Consider the following 26,229-nt stretch of genomic DNA (forward strand, 5'->3'; position numbering starts at 1 on the left):
AGTTTGATCATACCGTGAGGTGGTCTACAACACTGTTCTTGGTGTCTAGAGTGACTATCTTGGTGTCCAGAATGAGTAATGGGAAGGTGTGGAGCAGCACAAAGTGTGGTATAATAGGAATTAGCTTGTAATAAGACGGTGGTTGGGCTGAAAACCTTGTGATTGAAGTAATGGTCATTTCGACACTTCTAAATGTTCCACAGAACTATGGACCCAAGATCATATCTTCATTAATTAGATGAAGTTGATCCATTATCAGAAGTAATTTCCTAGGAATTGCAAAAGGTGCTCCAATTACTGCACTTTATTTTTCAAAGTTCAAACCTTTGGACCATGAGAACTACTTTCTTTTATTTTTGGTGATCAGATTCCGTTGTACTAATTTGGCTAATTACTACCTGTAAGATGATTGACCTGGATCTTTCAAATCCTGTAATTTTATATTTCTTATGTTCACATCTTCACACTTACAGGCTTAGAGATCAACTAGAACTTGTATCAAGTGTGAAGAATGTATTTCATTCCATCATCCGCCCATTTACTTTAAATTGATCTTTTCACATGTAAATCTATTTTGCAGGTTTTCTATCTGCATTTTCATGACCATCAGCAACAAAATTACAATGAACCAATGGCATGAAGTAATTGATGGCCTAGAGGATTTAGTGTATAACTAGTCCAAGGTTAGTCCATGAATCATGACCATCAGCAACAAAACTATAATGACGAATACTTGCTGGGAAAATAGCTTCTTCCACCTGTGATGGTGGTGGTGACCACAATCCTGCTTCAACGACATCTTTGCTCACCGGTTTCTGTCTCAGATTGTAGGAAAATCACCTTGAGTCAATCGGAGGTAGTGATTTATTTATAGAAATCTGTATCTCGCGCCAATAAATTTATAGAGGGAACGAAAGAAAGGGAAAACAATAGGTTAAATAGGTTTTAAGAGAAAAAGGCAAAAAAAAATTATTTAGTGAGGTATTTTGGTAATTTAATGCATTCCGTTATCTGACTTAACAGTCAAGGGGGGTCTTTGTTTCATGGTCATAGTACGGGGGGTCTTTGTCACAAAGCAAAGGACAAAGGGGTCTTTGTCACAAACCCTATAGTACAGGGGGTCTTTATAATTTACCCAAATGCTAATAATAATAATAATAATGATAGTTTCAAATTAATGAAAAGAAGAAAAATACGCATGTGCTTATCATTTGGAGCATCTTTGTTTGCTTAATCTTCTTTTGTCATTTAGTGACCTTTATTTAATTAGATATCATTTATTTAAGTAGTTTTTCTTTACTTCTTACGGAAGGCTATTGTTACCATGTGGGCCCCACCTATTGGACCCTGTAGAGGGGTGCATAACCCTTTCCCTCTCCTATCTGACTCTTATTCAGATTAGTTAGCCAATGCCACGGGCTTTGGAGTCACTACTAAAATGAAAAATGATTTTGAAAATTATTTCTAGAGGTCCCATCACCTCCATTTCTTAAATTGATGGGTGGTGGCTTCGATTCCAGTCCAAGTGAGCCATTTTCTTGATGCTCACAATAATCAGTCCCTTGGGAAGGTGCAAGATGCCACCTCACCAAATATATTACCACACAAATAATTAAAACACAAAAACTAAAGCCAAAGGTGCATGATTACAAATACATAATTACAATTGTGCCCTATTTTGCCAAGCTATCAGCAAAAGCATTAGTTGATCTCTTCACCCACTTTACAGTAGTAGACATATTCCTTGTCAACCATCTATATTTCTTTAACTCATTCTTATAACCCCACACGATGTTCTCTGGATTATTTTACCACTCCACCACTACCCTAAAGTCCCATTCTATCATCAATTGCTCCACATCCAACTCTTTTACAAGGAGGACCCCTTGAATGACAGCTAGCAATTCTGCCTTCAAAAGAATTCCCAACACCTAATGAGACAGAGTACAGGATGATAACCTCTCTAGTCCCATTTCTCAAAACACCTACAACCCAAATCCCCTTGATTCAAGCACATCTGAACCAATCTAACCACACCATTAAACTTCGGATACACCAAAACACCTGTCCATAAAGTTTCAACCCTAGTTTCCCCTATTACTCCGCCATCAAACCAAGATTTTGTTCTGGAACATCCCACTAACCCAAATTCCCACGATTTGGACCTCCCTAGACCAATAAGACATAACCATTAAATCCCAGACACCTGTAAATACCCACCTATAAAATTTTAGCTCAAAACACCTTTGTTTGTTCCTTGATCATGCAAAGATTCCATTTTGAGACTCTAGATTAACCGAATTGATCCCTTTCCAAATCCTCATGATCCGGAACTAACTGGCCTAATATGACCTTACCAATTAGCTCAAAATGTCCAAAAACTTCACCCTACCAAATTTCAATCCAAAATACCCCATTTTACTCATCCATCTAGAATGCTTCTATTTCAGCCAATCCCGTTGGCCCACATGTGCAAAACCCCCTCTTTGCGGTCAGACCCACCTCAACCCTTAGGCAATTGACCCAAACTCTCCCACATTAAACCAAAACCGCGGTTCAGCCCCCTTCGACCATTTTTATCCAATTTGCCAAAATTACTAAATTGCCACAGGGACCCTGAAAATTACAAAAAAGCCATTTTAACCTAATACTTAAACCTCATTTTCGTTCATTCGAGGGGGTCCGAATTCGAAATCCTCATTGTTCACCTTCTCCAACCTTGCGAGGTGCGACATCTAAACGACGGCGACAACAATCCCCTTCACCTCCGTCCATCTCGATAGTTGTCCCTTCCCTGATCTTTCTCTCTCTCCATCCCCATCGTCTCCTGTCCCTCTTTCAATCGAGTCAGAAGGAGGAGAAAATCACTATTCATCGTCTCCTACATTTGGACGAACAGGGTAGTGGCAGACCAAACCTCCTATCCTCTGGTTTCTCTCCATTTCTTCATTTTTTACTTACCTTTTCTTATCCCTCCTGCTTCCCCTCCACCTCCCTCTCCGATCAGTAGTTTCTCGTTCGTCATTCCCACAGGCAAGAGTGAAAGAATTGCTGCAGCGGCGAGTTGCGTCTTTGTTAACCACAGTATAATCCTAATCTACATTCTTAGTGAAATAGAGCCCTGAAATTCGTTCTTCCCCCCAACAAATTCTACGTGACCATTCACCGTTTTCATTTGAAGAAGAGCATCTGGAAGCTGAGACAAATCCTGATCTCCCCTGTTACGCCGACTGAATTGAGGTCAAACATCCTCAGCGGTCGGAGCCTCTATTTTTGGCACATTTCGCCATTTTAACGAAGCAAGTTACTGCAGTCACCGGGGATTCATCAGTAGGACCGAAAAGCTCACAAGTGGAAGCTTGTTTTTCCCCTTTTGAATCGCTTGACCACTCCCCAACACAACTCTTTCTATCCGAAGACAAGCAATCAGAAAATTAGCAAAAAGGAAAACGTCTGAATCCTTCCTTTGCTGCATCGATTATGTTCGGCCAAAATCCCAGTTCCTACAGTTTATTGCTCAACTATTTCTTTGTTCATTTCCAACGAAAATTTTCCGTGTTTAGTATTATCCGTTTGACCTGTCCACGCATGGTGTTTATCTTGATTAACTGTCCATTTAGTGCTTATCATATCTACTGTTTTATGGGACTGCGTATGATTTTACCGTTATTCTGATGTCAACTTCCTCGAATCCTTTGATTTAACTTCCTAGAATGTAGTGGATGAATCTTTTCCTTATTTTGATCCAAGTCTAAGAGGGTTACAGGTAAGGTTCAAAATATGGATATGTATCTGCCTGTACAATAAAAAGCGGTATCAATTCGCCTGATATGTCTTTACCGGCGTATCTATATTTTGAACCTTAGTTGCAGAGGTGTGAGATTTCAAGCCACAAGTGTTTCACATGAATAAAATTAATAAAAATTACATAAAAGAAAATAAAAGAGGGAAAAAAGAGTAATTGTCAGGAAAAAGCAGAAGAACTGAGCTAATCTCTTCAGGTGACAGGGTCGGGAGGTTGGTTTAATAGATGGGATGTTGGCAGAGTGTAAGGTAGGACAGGGGTAATAAGGGCAGGAAAAAAATTGGAATAATGACAAAAAAATAAGAGAAGAGGAGAAAAGTAGTAAAAATATGTAGTAGTAGAATTTCAGCATAGAATATGATAAATAAATGGTAGAATCCAATGGATAATAAAGGAATAAATATAGATGGAAATAGGGTCCCGCAAGAAATAACAAAAAAAGTATGTATAATTGATAAAATAAAAAAGAGAAGAAATGAAGATATAATAATAAAAAAGGAACAAATAAAAAGATTAAAAACTCATAAAATTTTTAATAAAAAATAATAATAAATAAATGAAAATAATAATAAAATAATAAAAATAAAATGGGTAGAATTTACATTTTTGTGTTGGCATGCTCTTGGGGTTTGCATTTTTTATTATTGTGTTGCTTGATTAATTGTGTATTTGACATTATGCTTGTTTGAGATTACCATGTGGGTTCCACTTATTGGACCCGGGAGAGGGGTGCCTAACACCTTTTCTCTCCCATCCGAATCTTAATTAGTTGATGTCTTAGGTTATTGGAGTCATTATTGAACCAAAATGATTTTGATATTATTCTCGAAGGTCTCATCACCTCCATTTCTTAATCTAATGGGTGGCGACTCCATTTCTAACCCAAATGAGCTATTTTTCTGACATAGATGAATAGATGAATTAGGGTTGATCCGTAGAGGTACCTTTCCCCTGGGTTCGGCTTGATTTGTGACCTCAACTAGATCCAACCTGGCCCGAGTTGATCCATACCCGGCCCGAGAGGACTACTGCTATGCTATCCATTCTCTAGGACCAAAGGGTTTAGGGTTTTACTTGTACGAATTTTGAAATGGGAGGTTTCGTGGCTTTCGTGCCGGATTCTTTTAAGCCTCAGAGATGACTCTGGCCATTTTCGGCTTGTTAAACTTCACAATTTCTGTTTATTACGGTTTGATTATCCTGGTCCCTAAGTGCAGTGTTCCAAATTTCTGCAACAAAGAAAGTAAAATTTCAGGTATTGTGTCGAAAACAGGGTTTATGGTTGTTTTGTTTGGAGGTTGGACCTCAACAGTTGCTTGTTTTTGTTCTCCAGTATTTGGCTAGTTTTTAGTACTTCGTTGACTTCCTCCTAAACAATCGGAATTTTCTCGTGTAAGCATTTAGTTATATTTCAATATCCACACCTATTATTTGCAGATAGGTAGGTTCTATACCTTGAGGTCTGGAACCATCTCGGCTTTTTATATTAGATTGTTTTGGGTTCTTTTGAGAGACCAAACATTGCGTATAATGGTGTACTCATTGGGTTTCGATGTGTAACTTATGAATTTTGTCTGTTTTTAACTTTTCATCTAATTCTGATACGTGCAGGAATATGGAATCACAAAATATCAGAGACCTCTTGACATCGTTTAGTCCTTCATTTGATTTCTTTGCTATTAGTTCTGGAGATGGTCGGATTAAGGTACTATTTGCCTAGTCTAGGAATTGTTTAAAATTAAAACTACTAGAACTATAGGAAAGAACTACACTTTGTGAATGAACGATTTTGGGTTCACTGCCTAGGGAAGCAGTTTGTGAATTGGTCCTTATTTTATTAGTATTAAGTTAAAGTCGTCATCATATAGATACTGTGTTTTTATGAAGAACACCAATATACCTTTTTCTTTAATTTTTATGCATTTCATTTTGTAAGGATGGATGGAATGTGTTAGGGAATTTTTCCCCTTTTTGCAGATTTGGGATACTTTGAAGGGGCAGCTCCAGACCGAGTTTGCTGACATTACATCAACTGATGCTGGGGATCTGTATACAAAGCCAGAAAAAGGGCACCTTTCAATTGACTACACCTGCATGAAATGGTTATCATTAGAGAGAAAGGTTCACTTTCTGCATAGACTCAACTCAGAAGCCTGATGTTTTTTTTTTTTATGCTTTTTAATGTTTGACCTATATCTTTGTCATTTTGATTAACCTTTTGGGGATCTTATTCCTTGATGATTGCCAGAGAAAAAAGGAAGTTGCGCAGTCATTGCTGGTTTTGGGGACAGGTGGTGGTGATGTTTTAGCATTGAATGTATCTGCTGGTCAATTGAAGTGGAGGGTTAGTGACTGCCATTCTGGGTAAGTGTCTTGTTAAGAGTTTGTTGTTCCTTGGCATGCACATTTGTAAGGCAAAATTTCCTAACTTTCCATCAATTTTTTAACTCAATTCAATCGTTTATCTGGTTAACTAACTTTACTTGCCATCACCTTGGACATGGTACTAGCCTTATCTGTCAGGTTCTTTTGCCTAGACCCTAGAGTTTGTTCTTTCTTGAAATTTGAGTTCTGGATGTGGCATGGTCAGTCTTTTAAAAGTGAGAAGTGCAACTAAAGTGCAAGGGTTTTTCCTAGAGTCCAATGTGCAAGGTACAAACTTTTGAATGAATAAGGTGCTACTTTTGGAAAAAGAACTAAAACAAAAACTTAACATACGAGAATATGAAAATCTATATTCTGAAAGGAATAAACTATTTCCTATCAAAAAGAAAATAAACTGTTTGAAAAAAAGCCTATTAGCTCATTCAATTAGAGCATCGAGTTATTAACATGAAGTTTGTTGCCTTGGTTTAAACTCTGAACATCATATGCTCAGCCTTCAATACAATAAAATACCTATTCAACCTTAAATTCAAGGTGAATTCATCAAAATATATCAATAAGTTGCACCTGGGTTTAGGTGAGGCACATCCCATAAAATGAGCCTCTGCTCGTGAGTCCACAGAAATGCACCAAATTAAATAGATCCACTTTCTTGTTTTTCTGGACAAATGCTTCATAATTGATAAATTCATACTTCATAATAATTTTATATGCTTTTGAGATTCAGATTTTTCATAATCATGTATATCGTATTAGACCATGTTTGAGTTAGCTAGTAAGTTACCATGCTATTATAGTATTATACCATTGTTTCCGTTTTGCAATGCATGGGTACCTTATGTCATATTAGACCATCAAATTCTACTTAACAGTTTTGTCAAGTAGACAAGAAAATCCATGGTAGTATGAATAGGGTGAACTTATTTGTGTTTTAAGCCTTTTGTTTTTGCTTTTTTTTGCAATCTTCTATCTTGCAATTTAAGTCCTAAAGTGCATTACTTTCTTAAATTGTTATATGCTAATGTAAAGTGGCTTGAATAATCACAAAGCCAAATGCATTCTCTAACCAGTGACCACTTTTTCTTCATAATGAGCAGGGGTGTCAGTGCCATTTCATTCTCCACCCATGCTTTATGTATATATACTGCAGGAGTTGATGGTATGGTTTGCCAAATTGATTGCATGACAGGAAACCTATTAAGGAAGTTTAAGGCTTCTACGAAGACAATTTCCTCAATTGCCATCTCGCCAGGTATATATTTTTGATGAGTTCAATATAACAATGTTTTATTGATTAAGGAAGTGAATGTTGTACAGGATAAAATGTTATTTTTTATTTTTATTTTTTGGGTTGCTTTATATGCATCTATTGCTGTCTAGTATGGAACTTAGAGGATGTGGGAGTAGGAAACTTTTCTGTTTTGAGTGGTTTCATTCTAATGCTAACAACAATTTTCGCAGATCAGGTATCAATGTTTCCAGAGCTGTCCCAATTTAAAATCACAGTCTAAAAATGGTATAAAACCTGGGAAGATGGGGTGCTCCATCAGTTATTTGGTCAAATAGTGCATTGAGTCTGGTGTGTTAGTATACCCAAAGCACTTGGTATAGAAAGATGAAATTGAGATTGGATCAAAATTATGCCAGATATTTTGTCTAATTGGACACCTCTAACACCTATTAAAGCAATCTGCTTTTTCATCAATTACTAAACCCACTACATGTTCTTTGACCAAATCCAATACATGTTGCTTTGCTTTGTTAATGCTTCTATCAGACACTCTTTTAGTTTATAAGAGTATGTTTTGGGGCTGTTTGCCAATATGCATGACTTTGCTTTTTGAAACAAAAACAACTTCCATGTGTTTCTGTTTTGAAAAACAAAGTCATGCATATTGGTGAACAACCCCTTTGTTTATTTGACACTTTTTGGTTAGTATTTAGATGCTTGTGCCACTCATGATGGTTATTCACTCTTACCAGATGGAAAAACGCTAGCAACTGCAGTTGGTCAGTTGAAGATTTTCAATTGCTCAGATAATAATAAAATACACAAATTTTCTGGCCATCCTGTGAGTGTAAAGCAGTTGCTATTTAATCTTTTGTTCCTTGCTTCAAAATTTCTTTCACTACCTGTTCCTTGTCAATTTAAGCAAGTTATCTTCTGCTGAATAGGGGGCTGTTCGTTGTATGATCTTCAGTGAAGATGGGAAGTACATCCTCTCTTCTGCTGTTGGTGAGAGATATCTTGCAGTATGGAGATTAGGTGGAAGCAAAAAAAAGTCTGCCAGCTGTGTACTTGCAATGGACCATCCTGCTGTTTTTCTTGATTGCAAGTGCAGGGAAAATGAAAGTACAGACGATGTTGGTCTCTATATTCTGGCTGTTACGGAAACTGGTCTGTGCCATTTTTGGTATGAGAAAAATATTGAGGAATTAGGCAATACCAAACCCACGATAATCTCATTATCAAGTGAGGCTCAGATTACAAAGAATGATTCTTTACATGCAATATTTGCTGCCAAATTACAATGCCCTGTGAAACCTGCCACTGCACAGATATTGGTTGCCTGTGGTTCACTAGTAAAGCCATCATTTGAGAAAATCTTAGTGCAGCATGGTGTAGACATAAAGTTGAGTAGTTATCAAGATGTAGTTCTTCTGCCAATGGGTCAGTCCAACAAATCTAAGAAAAGGCAGGATTTACAAATTGGAGGTAAGTCCTCACAGCTATTTATGGCCATTTTTGAATGTGTTTCTTCTGACAAATTTGAAAGTAAAACACTTGAACGGCAATGCTTTGTGCAATCTGATTAGGAGTAGTTGCAAAATATTCATCTAATACTGTCTTGAGAATTTCTCCTGACTCTTCATCCATTTTTTTGGGTCCCAGGATTTCTTCACCCCCTTTTTTTGGATCCCAGGCATAAGAAATCCTTGTTAAGGGTCATTTTTTGGTGCAATGGTAAAACTTTGGGTTGATAAACATGAGAGTACAGGTTTATGTCATAGACTCACTTTGTGTAAAAAATGCCAAAAGCTAAGTTCGGATCCAGTCCACCCCTCCTGCAATCCTGTATAGCAGCTCATAAGAAGTCCTAGTTAAATAATCCTAGTTGGATGATGATATCAACTATTAACCATCTAAGTTCTATAGTCTTGTGGACTATTTCCCAAATTATATCTAACCTTCCTAAGTAATGCCATAAATCAGATGTTGCAAAAATCTGAATGTTATTCTGGGATGGCTTTTCAGCCAGGATTTCCTTTATTTTGGAACTATTGAATAATGTGGGTCCAGAACCTGCTTGACTATGAACTGTGTATTACTTTGTTAATGGGTTGGGAAGAAATGACAGATCCTAACTGATGTAGGACAGCATAGGGGTCATAATATTTTAAGATCTGGTTATGGATTTACATAGCCATCCATAGTTTTCAAGGCACCAAGGCAAGGCTAGGCGACCATGGGGCGCCCAGGAACCTAGGGCGCCTAGGTGGGCACCTAGACCTCACCTAGGCGATGGAATTTAAAACTAAAGCTTGCTGATGGATTACTACCCCCTTTGAACTAGTTTTTATTGGTTTTATGTATTCTGCACTTACTTTTGTGCTTGTATTACTTGCAGTGTTGCTTCAAGTAGGCAAAACAATATATTAGATTTGCAACTTACAAGTTAAAAGTTAGAACTTGAAAGAACTGAAGGGGGCAGAGCCCCTATTTTAGATCAACAATACATAGGGAATAAATACTAAAATAAAAGAAGAAAATGAAAAAGAAAAGTAGGGGGCGGAGCCCCTTTTCTAGACCCAGAAAATCTCGTGAAAAAATATTAAAACTAAAGAAGAAATATGAAGAAGAAAAGAAGGGATGGAGCTCCTGTTTCAGAAACCAATGATGAGAACAAAAAAAGCTAAAAAAATTGAAGAAATTAAGAACAAAAGAAGGGGGCGCAGCCCCTGCTCTAGACCCAGAAAAGCTGGTGAAAAAAATACTAAAATAAAAGAAGAATATGAAGAATAAAAGGAGGGGTGGAGCCCCTGTTTCAGACACCAATAATGAGAAAAAAATTTAAGAACAAAAGGAGGTGGAGCCCCTGTTTTAGTCCAATAAAATGATTAAAAAAATTGGGGAAAAGATTCAAAAAGGAAGAGGAGAAAATGGGGCGTAACCACTGTTTTAAAACAGGAAACAGAGAACAAAACGAACCTTAACTTTAGAGGACTGTGTGGGAACGATGGAAGCTGTTGTTCTCTCATCTTCCTTAGTTCGATACTTCAATTTTATTGTCAATGTGAAACCCTTTTACTTTCCTCAAAACAAAAGTATGATAACTTGCAATAGGTTCTATTATAAAAACTAAAACAACCAATAAAATAGTATATATTTTATATTTTTTATTTAATAGATATTTATATAGTATATATTTGCTTCAGCCCACTAAGCATGCACCTAACGTAGTTGGCATTTGGGTGAGGCATTCTTTGAAAAGCACCTAGTTGCCTAGTCGTCACCTTGACAACTATGTAGCCACCTTTTATTGGGATTTATGGCCCAATTTAAGAGTAGATTTTTTTTTGGAAAAGGTAATGTAATTTTATTCAAACCAAACTCAAATACAAACTGAAATCAGTCCCAGGAAGGCAGTATGAAAACAGCCTCAGAAATAGAAACCCAAGAAATCAACTTGCCCACTACTCTCTGAATTACATCATCAGGACTTTTAGCTCTATTACAGAAAATTTTACTATTCCTTTCTGCCCAAATGGACCACAAGACAGCAGCAGGGATGGTCCTCCACATCAAATAAATAAATAAATAAATAAAATTAAGAGTAGATTTGATTGAAAACATGTAAAAATTTCATTTACAAATGCACATATACATATTTTATACATGTATAGATGTATATATGATTAGAAACAAAAGATGTTTAATATAAACATAATACATATGTATGTATTTGTTCAGATGGGCTTGGGTTGGGTTGGGCCTGGGTTGGATTGGGCTCAGGCTATACCTGAGACCTCAACCCAAGCCCAACACAAGTTAAGGTCAGGCCTGAGTTTTCTGACCCAGGCCCAACCTGCAGCCCAAAAACTCAGGCCAATCCATGCAAAAGCTCAGGTTGGGCCTGTTCAAGTTGCACCCCTATTGTCCACCTTGACCTGGACCGACCCAATGACTCTCTCTCTCTCTCTCTCTCTCCTCTCTCTAGTAGGGATGATATTCTTGTGGTTTTGGTTTTGGTCTCATACTTAAATACCCTTGGATGCAAATTTTGTAAATTTGAATATGTAAGCTTCTATCTCACGATCTTTATGAATCACTGATTACTTGTCTTGTTTTTGCAGTCACTGCTTTAGACCGCTCGAATGCAGAAGATGCATTAATTCCAATTCCAAGGATTTATGACTTTCATGATAAAAAGAGAAAGCACCGACGCTCTAGCATAGATGCTGAAACCGCTGTTGATTTAGACAGTAATAAGAAAGAAGTTAACCCTGTGGATAACAATGGTAAGCTTACCATAACTAGAACAGAAGGCACATGTTATTTTCATCATTACAAATCTTGATTGATGGGTATTGCTGAAATCTTTCATTTTAGCTTTATTGTCTTTGCAACTAGTAGTTAAGAATTTACTTGTGACATTTTTTTGACAAGTTGTACTTATGGCATTTTCACCGTATTTTCTCTAGGATTGCATAGAATTTATTTTCCATTGGTATAACATTATGTATTTTTTGATGTATTATTTATTCGTTTTTGTTGATTTATCTGCTTATTGTTTTGGTTTATGCAGTTGAGAAGGAAAAAGTTGCAGCAGATACCGTTACAATATGTATTGAGGACCGCCTTAGGTCATTAGGAATTCTTACAAATGAAGCTGATGTTACTAGAGAAAGTTTTCCGCAGATTAATTCAAGTCTAAATTTTACTATGTTCAGTGATGCTTACTTGGAAGCCAAAATCCCACAAAAGAAGGTTTATGTATTAAAATGAATAGGACAATGAATAGTTTGGAAGTCATGATTTCTTTTTGCATTTCTTGATAACTATATTTTAATTTCCAATGACCAAGTTCAATTGGTTTGATTCAGTATCCATTGCTGATTATATCTTCTTCTTCACCAGATTAAGGCAACCGTTTTGTCCATGACACCTCCTGATGCATACAAGTTGCTGACAAGCCTGGTGGCCATGTGGAAATCAAGGTTTATTAATTTCTTTTTCTTGGAACATATAGGATTTCCAACATACTGAACTTTATACACCGATCATACAACTTATTTATATTTGTCAACAAGTTATGAATGTAGAGTTTTTTTTTTCTTGTTTCAGGCAAGGACAAGTAGTTCTTAGGGGCTGTTTGACAACAGCAGAAGTTGTTGAACTGAGACTTTGCATTTTAGTTGTTAAAATAATAAGTAATAAAATTTTCAAGGGTATAGTGATCTACCGAAGTTCAGTTTCACCATTTAAGGGGCTCACAACCTCCTTGAAAATTTATTCACTAAAAAACAAATCCATAAGCTTTTCAGTTCAGCATATTCAGCTGTTATCAAACATCCCTTTTATTATTAATACTTGGAAGTTGATCAAATGGTTACTTTTCTGTCATTCTTTTTTACATGGTGGTATCGCAGTGAGTCATATCACATCTTATAAATTATGTTGAACATCAATCTCTGGACATTATGGTTAAACTGTAAACATCTTCAGCAGGTCTGGCATTGGAAAGTATGTTCTTCCATGGATTTATAGTATATTAGTGAATTATGGTCACTATGTCATGTCTCAAGAACCGTCAAATCAGTTGCTTGATTTCTTGTACAAGGTAAATGTTTGTTCTTTTGAAGTTATTTCCACCTACTAATTTGTGTATGAAATTGATATTCATATAAGCGTTATCTCTATTTCTTTCGTATGCTAGTTCTATCCCTGTGATAAGTTGAAAACTTGAAATAGATGAGAATTTTGGTAATAGAGTTGTTTAAATACAATAAGAACAAGCCTAAGGCTTGTTTAAGGCTTTAAGAATAAAGGAAAGAAAATGGAAAAAAAATTTAAGGCTTGTGTTTGAGAAAGATTCTGCAATGTGCAGAGATTGCCTCCTTCCTTCTAAGACTGAAAGCTATGACCTGATCTTTTTGGCTCTTTTGCTTGACTACCTGTAAATTGCAAGAGATATTGGACCTACCTTCAATATTTCTAGGATTCCATAATCACCCCAAATCTTAGAAACTTGACAAGACTTGTAATCTAGTAATGACATTCTCTGTTCCATTGTTATGCTTACATAGATAACCCAAAATAAAAATTTAGCTGATTAAAAATTATAAATATGTAGTTAAAGGGGTCAACTATGATACCAGAAAAACTTGTAACAATCAACCAATATCATAAATTAACCAATCAGGTGGTATTGATTAAAATTCACGGAGAGTTTTGATCGACCAAAGCTCATATGGTATCATCAGTGATTTAAAACATGCACCTGAGGTGCATCTAGGCACACAGGTGAGGCACATTTTAGGGTATTCGCCATGCTTAGGTCCCAGACACAACACTTTCATAAGGTATGTGCCTTGTGCTTTAGCCCAGAGTCTTAAGAATATGAACTTGTTTGGGCTTGCCTCAAGGGACTTGGTACAAAGCTGGCTTGTAGAACTTGGAATAAATAATGTTTAATATCACATTAAGTATTTGGAATAATGGAATTGGGAAAAAAATAAAGAGGTTGAGAGCTTTACATGCTTGAATATGTTTTATATTGTATGCTTGATTTTATTTTTAAATTTTCATTTTAAATATGTTTTACATGTTATGTTTATATATTTTGATTTGAGATAATAAGTTTTTTTAAACATATATTTTAAAATTTAAGTATATTTTTAATTAGTATTCTGTTTAACATTTTTTACTTTTTTTGCAATTTTTATTTTTTAACAGTTTTCTTTCTTGCGTTTTTGTACTTTGCTTCAAAAAGGCATGTGACTTCCCTTGCGCCTTGGGCCTCAGGCACAAAAGCCCCTTGTGCTTTTAAAGCACTGCGTATCATACCTTTCTGGCAGCATAGATTTGTAATACCATTCAGATCTAAATTTACTAAGTGTATTTGAAGCTTTATCTCTCAACTAACTAATAGGTGTCAGTAGGCCTTTCCTTGAACTTTTTGGTCATCTGATTTCGAATTTTTTATTGATAATGAAGATTTTATTAATGATTGGAAGTAAAGAGCTTACAATTCAGAGCAAATCAACTACACAACAAGGGCTATTCCACCTCTAAACTCCCCAAACCCCTGATCATCTCACAATTGACATTTCAGAGGCAGGAAAAGAGATCTATGGGAAGTTGTGAGCTGTATCTCTACCAGAATAAATTCCCTTCTCTTGATGTAGTCAAATTATAATGTTTGTTTAGTTCTTAAATGGTATAACTCCTCTAGGGTCTCATCTATTCTTGGTGTGGATCTGATAGTTGGAGATGACTGGGGTGGTTCAACCCCATTTATTTTTATCCAAGTTATCCCCTCAACCTTTATATATGGTTGGGATGAACTCCATTTATTTTATCCAAGTTATGTCCCTCAACCTCTATATTCAGTTGATTTTCTTTGTAATGATAAAATTTATCTCTGAATTTGTTTTCTGTATTTCTTTCTTGAAAGATCTATAGTGTGCTCATCGAAAACCTTAAATTTTATGTTCACTTCCACCCAAAACCTTTATTTATTAATTGAAGAAGCCCCAAACAAACTTATAAGTTGCTTTAGTTACTATCCTTTCTCCTCAAAGGATAACTGTAAAAGAACCTTTTAATTTATCCAGAACTCAGACTTTTGTTTTTAAGGTAAGGTAAATTTATTGAGTGAAAACAGAACCATACAAAGAAGGCCCAAAGGAGCAAAGGCTGAGAAAGACTCTCAGCTTACATTACAACTCAAACATACTAATAGACGTTAACTGAGTCCCCAAGACCCTAGGATGGAAGCCTTTCACGCCTGCAGTCCAAGACACTAATTTTCCCACTGCATGACCCAAGACAGTCCACCTCCTTTATTTTGAAAGATTCTTCTGTTTCTCTCCGCCCATATAGAGCTGATCACAGCTGCAGGGATAGCCCACCACACACTTCTAGCCAGCTTAGAAAGACCTATCATATCCCAACTCCTTAACAGATTTGATACCTGCTTTGGCATGACCCAGGAAATACCTTCAGAAGAGAGGAAATGATTCCATAATCCTGCGACAAAAGGGCAATGGATGAAGAGATGATCGTTGTCCTCCTTTGCTTGACCACACAGCTCACAAAGCATGTTCTGAATCAGAATTCTTCTTTTTGCCAAATTCTGTTTAGTTAGGTTTTTATCCAACATTATCACCCACAGCAGAGCATTCACTTTGAGAGGAGGAATCTGAGTCCACAAGATAATCTTCTGGCAAAAGAATTCACAGTGAAAATTCCATCTGCATTCCACTTCCAGATCCATTTGTCTTCTTCCAAGGGGTTCAAAATCTGACTAGAAAGCAAGTCTAACAGATCCACCACTTGGCCCACTTCCCAATCTTGGAAAGGTCTTCTGAAAGCAGGACTCCAGGCAAGACTATTCCCAATCAACTCACAACAATCTGCCAACATTGCATCTTGATTCTCTGCAAGTTGGAACAGTTGAGGGAACAGCTCTTCAAAGGACCTATTATTGCACCACTTATCTTTCCAAAACTTCAAACGAAGTCCTGAACCCAACTTAGGGGATAGGCCATTTTGGAGCAGAGGTTAGATTTCCATAATTTTCTTCCAAAGAGAGCAACCCAAGGAAGGAAGGTTCAAGGTGGTTAACTAGTCCCCTCTATCTGTTTCATACTTGGCTGCAATTAAAGATCTCCACCAACTAGTTCATTCTCTAGCAAATATAGTTCCATTTTCCCATTAAAGCTCTGTTAAAAGTTTTCGGACTTCTCACCCCCAAGCCATTTCTTTTCTTTGGAGTTAACACCTGTTTCAAACTGACTAGGTGTATTTTCTTTTCCTCCTCCTGATCCTTCCATAGGATATCCCTTTGGAGCCTTTCTAATTTCTGCGCCACTTTAGTGGGTATTGGGAAGAGAGAGAGGAAGTGGGAGGGGAGGTTAGACAGAGAACTTTTCATAAAGTGATTCTACCCCCCAAAGAGAGATATTTAGCTTTCCAGGATGCCATCTTCCTTTCTAATCTTTTCATCACCGGTTCCCAAATTAGAGAGGAAGAGCATTTAGCCCCCAAGGGAAGAAGCCCTAGATACACTGTTGGTAGATACCTGATCTGACAAGCAAGAGCTTCTGCTAGAATTTCAAGATTCTCAACCTTCCCCACTGGAATTACTCTACTCTTGGCCCAGTTAACCCACAAACCTGTTACCACTTCAAACCAACTCAACACTCCAAGCATGACCTCCAGTTGATCTAGATCTGCATCAATAAAACACAATGTGTCATCTGCAAACTGAAGTAATTGAACCTTTTCCCCTCCTGGTGCTGACCCAAATCCCTTCCACAAGCCTTCTTCACTAACTCGGTGAACTAATAGAGACAATATCTCCATTATACAAATGAACAAAAGAAGGGAAAGGGTGTCCCCTTGTCTGAGGCCTCTAGAACTTTTAAAGAAGTCTGCCAATTCACCATTAACTAGCACTGCAAATTCGGGGGAAGAAACACAAACATTGATCCATTTCCTCCATTTCTGACCAAAATTCATCTTTTCCAAGACTAAATCCAAGCATTTCCAGTTAACATGGTCGTAGGCCTTTTCAAGATCCAACTTACAAAATCAGCCCTGTTTTACCCTCCCTTCTCCTCGAGTCTATCAGTTCATTTGCCACCAGGACACTGTCTAACATCTGTCTATCCGACACAAATGCAAGTTGGTTCTTTGCAATCACAGAACTCAGCATTGTTTTCAATCTTTCTGCTAGAGCCTTTGCCAGAATTTTATAGAAACTATTTAGGAAACTGATGGGCCTAAAATCTTTAATGTTAGTTGCCTCTTCCACTTTAGCAATTAAGGAGATGAAAGTGGAGTTTAGACTTCTTTCCAGAGCTGCATTTTGATGGAAATCTTGAAATACCTTCATTAAATCCTCTTTCACCACCTCTCAGCACTTCTTATAGAAAAGACTACTAAGACCATCCGGCCCTGGGGATTTATCAACTTCCATATTCTTGATCACATGCCAAATTTCAGCCCCAGTAAAGGGGGCTTCCAACTCTCTTTGTTGAAAATCAGAAATCTTCCTAAACTCAAGATCTATCGAAAATGGTCTTCTAGCCCAAATTTCCTGGAACAATTCTGAGAAGTATTTGGTGGCAATTAATTTCATCTCAGCCCCATCCTCTCCTACTAGCTCCTCAAACTCCAACCTCTCAAGCTGATTGAATCTAATTATTGCATTTGCCATTTTATGGAATAAGCTGGAGTTTCTGTCCCCCTCCTTAAGCCATTTGACCTTGGCAAAGCCTCCACTTAATTTCATCTTTAACAGCTAGCCTATCAATGGACATCTTTGCTTCCATCATTCTCTTTCTATCTTCCCCTGTTAGAGGACCAGATTCCTCAGCCACATCCAACTCTTTGATCACTTCAAGGCACCTTTTTTTCTGATTCTAAGGCTCCACGGAGCTCTAATTTCCAAGACTTCAGGGTTTCCTTAACTGCTTTGATTTTTTTGCAAATTTGAACGAACTTGTGTCTTCTAGCTGGAGTTCAATCCATTTAGAGCTCAACAAAGGAACCAACCCCTCCTCTTCAAACCACATATTTTCCATCTTGAAAGGTTTTTTTTTTTGGAATTTGTTTACCACACACCAACTGGATAGGAGAGTGGTCCGAAACTGGTCTTGGGAGGGCCACTTGCTTTATTAGACTAAAAGCATTCTCCCAATCTGGAGATATGAGAAACCTATCTAACTTGACCAACGCCGGGGACTCTTGGTTATTGGTCCAAGTAAATTGGGTCCCCAGCAAAGGAAGATCAATAAGATCAAAACAATTCACAAAATCTCAAATCTTCTTAGAACCCAGACTTGAACTCGGCTTCCACAAAATTAAATTTAGGACTCAGTTCTGGCAAAAGGTTGCTAACTATGCCAGTTACCAAAACTTCCATGTGGGTTTCTATCATTGTTTTAAAAGGCTTAAGCCTTGATGTGTGAGGCGGTATGCCTTGAGGCGAGGCACACAGGTTTGGCTTCAAGTCTTAAGCCTCACAACTTTGATGTGAGGATTAAGCCTTTGTCAGAATGATGCATAAGCCTCAAGCCTCAAGGCATAAAAAGGCGTAAGCCTCAATTATCAATGATTAGTTAGTGATTTAATGCATATATATATATATATATATATATATATATATAATTTAAAACAGAAAAAAGCACTTCAATAATTATATTCCAAATAAAAAAGTAAAAATGAAAAACTAATAAGACAAATAAAAGTCTATTAGTTTTTATTAGTGTTTTAAGAGAGTCCAATGCAAAAAGGACTAATCAAGTTCTTAGTTTCTTTTGGATAAATCAAGTGAGATTTTTCTTATTGTTCTAAATGTAATGTCTCAAGTTTGTTATTTTTCTCATTTCTTCTCCTAATTGATTTTTTTCTTAATAATAATAATAATATCATTATTATTTACATAGATCAAATCAACTAAGTTCTTTCCTTTCTAAATTTTTTTTTACAAGAAATATAAAATGTTTATAATTATTAGCTGATTAGTTATTATTTTATTTAATGCTTAAATGCCAAAAATTATTTCTTATAAACTTCTTTTTTATTGATATGTGTACCTTCTATCATTTTAATTTAGTATATTATATGTTATTTTCATAAAATTTACAAACTTCAATTATTTTTTTTTCTTAAACTTTGAGGCTTATGCCTCACCTTTTTGGGCCATTATGCCTCAACTACGCCTTTAGCCTTTTAAAACCTTGGTTTCTATGTTTTAAAACTGACCCAGAAATCTGGATTGAACAAATTGACTTATTCTGTTCACTTGGAACTGATGATCAAAATTGTTCAAAACTCTGGACCTGGTCAGCAGTATACTTTTAGGTTCAAGATCTAGAGTTTGATGATTCCTGATTTGAGCAGTGGTTCCATCTCATCCACTGACATAGCTTGGGTCTCTCATTCAAGGTCCAGCTCGTAAATTTGTTTTTCTAAACGTGGTTATTGGATTCTGGGTTTAGGGATAATAAAAGATAAATACTTGGGATTTATTTCCAAGGAAACAATAATAGGTTTAGGTGACATTTTGGAAATAGGATTATGTGTTTGTGTACATTGGCATGTTTTTGTCAGCAAACAATAATTTGGTTGAATGACTGGAGAATTAAGTACTGATGACTGATGGTTGTAATTGATGATTCTTAAATCTAAGAATTAAGGAGTAATAAGGCGGTTGGGGCATGGATGGGATAAACTATTTCAGATCTTTCTTTAAGGAAAATGGAAGAAGCAAAGAAAGGTCTAGAAAATAAAGAATGGATCTGCTGGAAAATTTCCAATGACAGAAAAGAAGTTTAAGTGGCTGATCCAAGAGATGGAAATATAAGGAGTCTGGTGGATTAGGGTTTGGGAACATCCAGAAGAGGAATGCGGTGCTGTTAGGGAAATGGTTGTGGAGATTACTGAGGGATAAGGACAAACTGTTGACAGCGGTGATTATAAGCATCCATGGGATGATGCCATCCTTGGAAAGCTCTATTCATGCCATCCTAACTTTTTACCCTTTGTTAGGTACAACCTGTGTTCTGGGGATCTGGTAAGATTTTGGGAACATGTGCGGGTGGGGAATTCACCTCTTAAAGACCAGTTTGCTTTGATGTGTTCTCTTTTTACTTGCAAAAATGAGCCTATTTCCACCTTTTTATCCTCTTCTCTAGGGCCTGAACTAAATTGGGCTTCAGAGACTCAAATATGGACAATGTCTTGGCTTTGATCCAAATTCTCCAAAACGTTCTCTTGGATCCCTCTAAGTTGGACTCTCGAATTTGGACCCTTTCTTCTTTTGGATCCTTTACTTGTGCCTCCTTCAAAGCACTTTCACATCCTTCTTCCAGTCCTGGGCTTTCTTTCCCTGTTAAAGAAGTATGGGGGAAGCTGGTCCCACCAAAGGTTGGGGCTTTGTGCTCGGAAATATTCTTGGAAAGAGTTTACACTTGTGACCTACTTCAAAGAAAGAGGCCTTTTTGGTGATTGTCTCCTAACTGGTGTACTCTTTTTGGAGCCAATGGTGAATCTTGTTACGACTTATTTATTTCCTGCCCATTTGCTTCTTCTATTTGGGATTGGTTTCTTCCTTTGCTTCTTCTACAAAGCCTCTTTGACTCTTTTGTTGATTGCTGGACGAAAAAGAGGGGAAGAATATTGTGGAGATGCATAAGGGCAGTGGTTTGTTAGACAGTTTGGATGGAAAGAAGCCAAAGAATTTTTGCCAAAAAAGAGACAAGTAGAGAGCCAATCATAGAAGTGATCACATCTAGGGTGGTGCACTGGGTAAAAATAGTGGAGATATTCAAGGACATTCATACAGAGACATTGCTAAACAACTGGAAGGAAATGACATCTGCTTCAAGCAAAAGTGTTGCTCAGCCTCTATGGTCTCCACCTTGTGCAGATTTGTTAAGCTAAACTTTGATGGAAGCAGTGAAGGTAACCATGGTCCATCAGGCATTGGTGGAGTTTTCAGGATGAATGAAGGTTTTATCATAGCATTGTTCTCAGGCCCAATTGGGGCGGGGGGCTCATTGCGGGCATTATTGCTTTGATGGAAGGTGTGAAAAGAGCTAAGGAACTAAGTGTTAGCAAGCTGATCATTGAGGGAGATTCTAAGGTGGTAATAAATTGGTTAGGGATGGAAGGTGATGGATTGTGAGCATAAATAAATGAGTGAAGACACTTATGTGGGTAACTCGGGGTATGGAGGTGAGAGTGCGATAGGTCAAAAGATGTGCCAATTCATTTGTAGATGCACTTGCTACATTGTAATGTATCTTTTTGGGGGGAGTTAAGAGAGTTTTCCTCCCTACACCTTTGTAATTGAGTATTTCTGATTACTGAAAACTTCTGTTATTGATAGAAAAATAAAAAACGGAGATAAAGCTGCAATGGGTGAAGAGTTGTGCTAATTCTTTTGCTAATGCACTTAGAAGGGATAGTTTATTTTGGGCTTTGTTGTAATCTGAACTTGTTTTTGAGGAGGGTTAAGAGAGTTTACCCCTCCCCTTACTTTCTTGTATTTGTTCTCTCTTAATTTTAATAAAAGTTTTTGTTATTGATAAAAAAAGATTGGATCTCTAGAAGAAATAATGGAAAGTGTACTAGATTTGGAAATAATTAATATTCAAAGAAGATATGAGGCTGACTTGCACAGTCGTAATAGAAATAATGGACTTACCTCTGTTTAATCCCTTGGAAGTTGGAGTCCTATTAGCCAATAATGTACACAAAGTTGCATAGACTGTGCATGGTCCTGCTACATAACCATAAGAAGTCCAATAGGGTGCAGACAACTTTCCTTTCTAACTCCTACTTATACCCTGCCAATTACTGAGTAGGTCTTATACAATTCTAGAAATCAAATCAAGAATCTACTTGGGTATTGAAAAGTAAAAGTAAAACCCTGAACTAGAAACTATGCCATTGGACCTGTTAGCTTCTTATAGGATTTTGATCCAGTGCTCATATTACAGTCTTCTTTCATTCTATCAAATGACATTGCCTACTTTTATTTGGTTCACAATTTTATTGGCCATGAAATTTAATATAGCTGTTAAGTTGCCTTTTCTGTTGGAATTGTTATCTTGCTAGTTATCTGGAGCTTTCCAATCGCTATTATGAGAAATATGTTCCCTGGTGTGATTTCTTCCTAATATTTGACTTCCATTTTCTTTTTAATTATATCTTTGCAGTATATTCAAAACAGTTTCTCATTTAATAAGCATGCAGTGATGGTTGTGCTTAGATTATGTTTTCCTTTTTCCAGATGACAGAATTCAAAGGAAAAGCTGTTCAACCTTTGTTACAGTTGTCTGGCCGTTTGCAGCTTATATCAGCACAGGTTAACCTTTTCTCTTTATTAAGTTGAATATTTTCAGTGTGAGGTTTTTGGTTATACTACCCTTTTTCCTATTTAACAGATTGACAAGGATCAAACAATATCAAATGATCATCAGTTGGATGATGATGATGATGATGTAGACGAATTTGTGTATGGGGAAGAGGAAGAATTATCACAAAGTGATAGTGAGGACAATTAAGAGCATAAAAGTATAAAGCAGTTTCCGTGCCAAAGTAAGTACCTTTATTTTCCTCCCTTTTTTGTATTGATTGTTATTAGTGATAAATGTATAAAATTAGGTGCAGAGATTTTTTTAAAGGAGTAATTTATTTACTATTCTTGAAATAGAGTACTAAAGTGAGGGGCTAAGAACAGTAAAGTGTTCCAGGTCAGCGCTGCTTTGGCAAAAAAATATAAAAAGTTTTGTTTTTAATCTGTGCATTGTTTGCAATTATATACTTGTTTATTTGTTTTTTTTTTTTCTGAAACTACTTCTGATGAGATTATATGACTGAAATTATGGTTCTAATAAATGTTTTAAAACATGGAGGTGTGACGAGAGGATTCCACTACCTAGAGGCATGAGGCATAGTTCAGAATGTAAGAGGCATAAGCCTTCCGAACACGGAAAGGGATCTGCTCCTCACACATGGGCACCTCACAGGCACACCCACTGTGCATTGGGAACATCTCCCTTGAATAATAAGTATGGGGGATGTTCCCAATGCATGGTAGGAGCAGATCCGGTCTCTCCAAACACAAGGAGGGGGATGAGGAGGAAGAAAAAGGATGAGGGAGAGGGTGAAGTGGAAGGAGGATCTCATTTTTCCTTCCCTTCCCTTCTCTTTTCTTTTTTTTCTTTTCTTTATTTTTTTCCCCATTCCTTTCCTTTCATTTTTTTTTTCTCTTTTTTTGTCTTTTTATATGAGGGGTGTGTGAGGCACTCACACTCATGAAAAAGGCATATGATGCATACACCTCAGAGGTGTCAATGCCCTTGATATGCCTTTGGGCGTTTTGGGGGCGCTTTGCCTGGAGGCACGCCTCTAGGCGTATGCCTCCTATGCCTTTTACAGCACTGCTTCTAACCCATTAGAGGTGCTCTGTCTCTATGAAGAGGCAGAGGTTCTTGATTTATAGGGCTGGTTCTCCCTTGAGTTTCTTTTTTGTGTTGTATTGTCAAGTACACTATGGACTTTGAATTTTGCTTGTCACTGATGCAATATTATGGGGCTTCTTTTGCCTTTCACCAACTCGTGTATAATTTTGCACTGATTAAAATCTATAAATGTTATGACTGCAAATGGTTGTATTAGTTGGACTTTCCTAACTGTTATTTGTCATTTGCAGCTCAAAATTTATGCCATTTTGCACACAAGTGAGCCCGAGAAGAGCATTTCTTTGGCTACTTTACAGCTCCCTCACCTGTATGGTTCACTTCTTATGGCAATCTTCTATCAATGTTATTCAAGCTTTCCTATCTTGGGCTACAAATGTTATTTTTATATTTTTGTACCATTCTCTGATCACCAAGTGGGAAATATTTTTGTTTTTGTTTTTTTTGTTTTTAATTTTTTTGGACAAATTGATATCAGTTGAATGTTAGTTTTTGTAATTTATGTGAATGTGTAAATGTGCGAGAAAATGCTTTCATTAGTTGTTGCTTTAATGGTTTGTGATTGGGCTTGATGGTTTTGAACCAATCTTACCACTCAGAACAAAACGTACTTCTGAACCAATCTTATCATTCATTGTGCTTAATGCAGGTAACCCTTTAATTATTCTTTCTTTTTCTTATGCAAAGATTCTTTAATTGGGTACATAAAATGGTTTCTACTCGCTTAGGCTGTGTAAAATGACTCTGGATCTCCTATCCATAATCTGTTCCTACATCCTTATCCACAAAGACCGTAACGCCTTGTACTTGGAACATCTCCCCATGAATTACAAAGATATTCCCAATGCATGCATGTAGTGTTCTGTGGGACAGCTAAAAACTGATGTCACCCAGCTTACTTGTTTGTTTGTCAAACTTGTCACGCACGTGTCCCAAAACTTTCCATGACTACAGCCTTCAAGGAATTCGCAATTAACTCCATCAAATTTGTTCACTTGAAGACAGCAATAGGCTTTTTGGTTCAGCGAACTGAGCTTAAACATGATGGCAACTATGTTCCGCGGTTTTCATGGTAAACAACTCTTATTTAAGTCTACTTTTAGCCATGGTTTTGAAAACCGGACTGGACCAATGGACTGGACCAGTTGACCTGGGAATCATTCGGCAACCGATTCTATTTCACCTTAATACCGTTCCTGAACAAAAAATCGTTAATTTGGTCAGTGGTCTATTGGCATTGGTGGCCAAAACAGTTCTATGAACAGTCTGGTTTTTAAAACCTTGACATTAGATGGTAAATAAGACTCTTCTAATGGCATCAAATGATGGTGGTCTTTGCTTTTTGCAAGGATTGAAATATCCATGCATATCATATATCCTGATATTTTGTTTTGTTTTTCTTTGTCATGATACGTTTTGATATATTAATACACAGTTTTTTTTTGTTTTTTTTTGTTTTTATTTTGAAATATTTAATAGATCTCAATTATCTTCTTCAATTCAAGGTTCAAAATGTCGATACGTTTGATAGGTTGGTAGAAGTGTATTGAGCAGTATTGGTAGCTATTTTTGTTTTTTTTTTTTCCAAATCCAGTTCAGAGGGGCCTGTTTAAGGTCTGCCCACTCCCTGAACCGGTCAAAACCCCAAAACACTCCTTGGAGGGGTGTATTGGAAAGCCCCTGATATGATACGTATTGGCCAATACGGCCTGATACATATCGGGATTTCAAACCTTGCTCTAATCCCATGATCATTACGAGACACGTGGATAAGTGTGTATTGATATTCTAATCTTTATTGGCAACATGTGGCAAATGTGGCAAATGAAGCCATGAAGGTGATCCCAAACTCTAATTTTTGATCATGTGATGTAGCCTCTAGTTTGCCCTCTAGCCATCGACATGAAGAATATATACGATCTGGAAGCTAATCGGTAATCCTATTCCTACCTGTTTCATCTTTCTTTTCCTAAGTGCAGAAGTTCTAAATATGATGTAAACCATGGTTTTTAAAACCGACCTGGTAATCGAACTGATTAGGGGTCCAGTTATCGGATCAAACAGTCCGATCGTTCGAACCGAACACTTGGCCCATTCTGACAAAAAATAAAAAATTAAAAAAAAAAGGTCAAAACCGTTTGAACGATTAACTATCCGGTTCAGCGGTTTGCTGACTAAAATCAATGGTTTTGGGGAAAAATGGACCTGACCGGTTTCTGGTTTTTCTGATCTAATCCGATTTTGAAAACAATGATGTAAACAACGAACGAGGACAGAGGAAGATATTTTCCAAAGAAGTGGAAGTTGAGAGGTGCGTGCAAATTAAAAAAAAAAAAAACACCTTAGCTTTCTTAGCCACAGTAAGAGTACAGACTGTTAGACTTCTATCGAGTCCTTGGCAAACTAATCTTATCAACCCAAAACAAAAAATGCGAACTGGTGCCACTCGGATTTTCATTGCAACCATCTTTCAGAGTTTTAGAGGTTTCATCTATTGCAGGTTGGTCAAAGCTAATTTTAGGAGATTGCAGGCAAGCTATTGACTTGTTATCGAAGGGAGCTTCATTTATTGCTTAAAAGAAGAAGCTTGCTTCTTTGCTCAAGATGCGACCAATCTATGCAAGGGTCAAGTATAAACTGTAAAGCTGTCCTGGGTGAACCATAAGGCAAATAAAGCAGTACATCTTACAGCAGCAAAAGGTTTCGGTGGAAATCAAGAGTTATTTTGTTGGCTATCCATGGATAAAAGAAAAAAAAAGGATTATACCCATCTTCTGCTTGTAGTAGTCCTAGATATCTTGAGTAATTTGTGCTTA

The 26,229-nt window shown here is 36.9% G+C and overlaps 1 protein-coding gene across 6 annotated transcripts; it reads left to right on the forward strand.

The window, feature by feature from the left end:
- Positions 1–2,676: 2,676 nt before the first annotated feature.
- LOC148843898 (transducin family protein / WD-40 repeat family protein) lies at positions 2,677–23,965 on the forward strand. Of its 6 annotated transcripts, none has more exons than XM_088958328.1 (14): positions 2,677–3,482; positions 5,417–5,510; positions 5,783–5,926; positions 6,054–6,169; positions 7,288–7,442; positions 8,174–8,262; positions 8,366–8,906; positions 11,546–11,710; positions 11,998–12,179; positions 12,330–12,409; positions 12,918–13,032; positions 22,222–22,296; positions 22,376–22,529; positions 23,647–23,965. In XM_088958328.1, coding segments are annotated over exons 1-13 (1,878 nt in total). In that variant the 5' UTR covers positions 2,677–3,480; the 3' UTR covers positions 22,496–22,529; positions 23,647–23,965. The 6 variants fall into 6 exon arrangements, with proteins under 6 accessions (XP_088814454.1, XP_088814455.1, XP_088814457.1 ...); XM_088958329.1 differs by having other exon boundaries at positions 12,921–13,032; XM_088958331.1 differs by having other exon boundaries at positions 2,677–3,451.
- Positions 23,966–26,229: the final 2,264 nt, after the last annotated feature.

Source organism: Nelumbo lutea, chromosome 8 (genome assembly GCF_056320005.1).
Source record: "Nelumbo lutea isolate HS-2025 chromosome 8, American lotus-T2T, whole genome shotgun sequence".
Taxonomy (NCBI): domain Eukaryota; kingdom Viridiplantae; phylum Streptophyta; class Magnoliopsida; order Proteales; family Nelumbonaceae; genus Nelumbo; species Nelumbo lutea.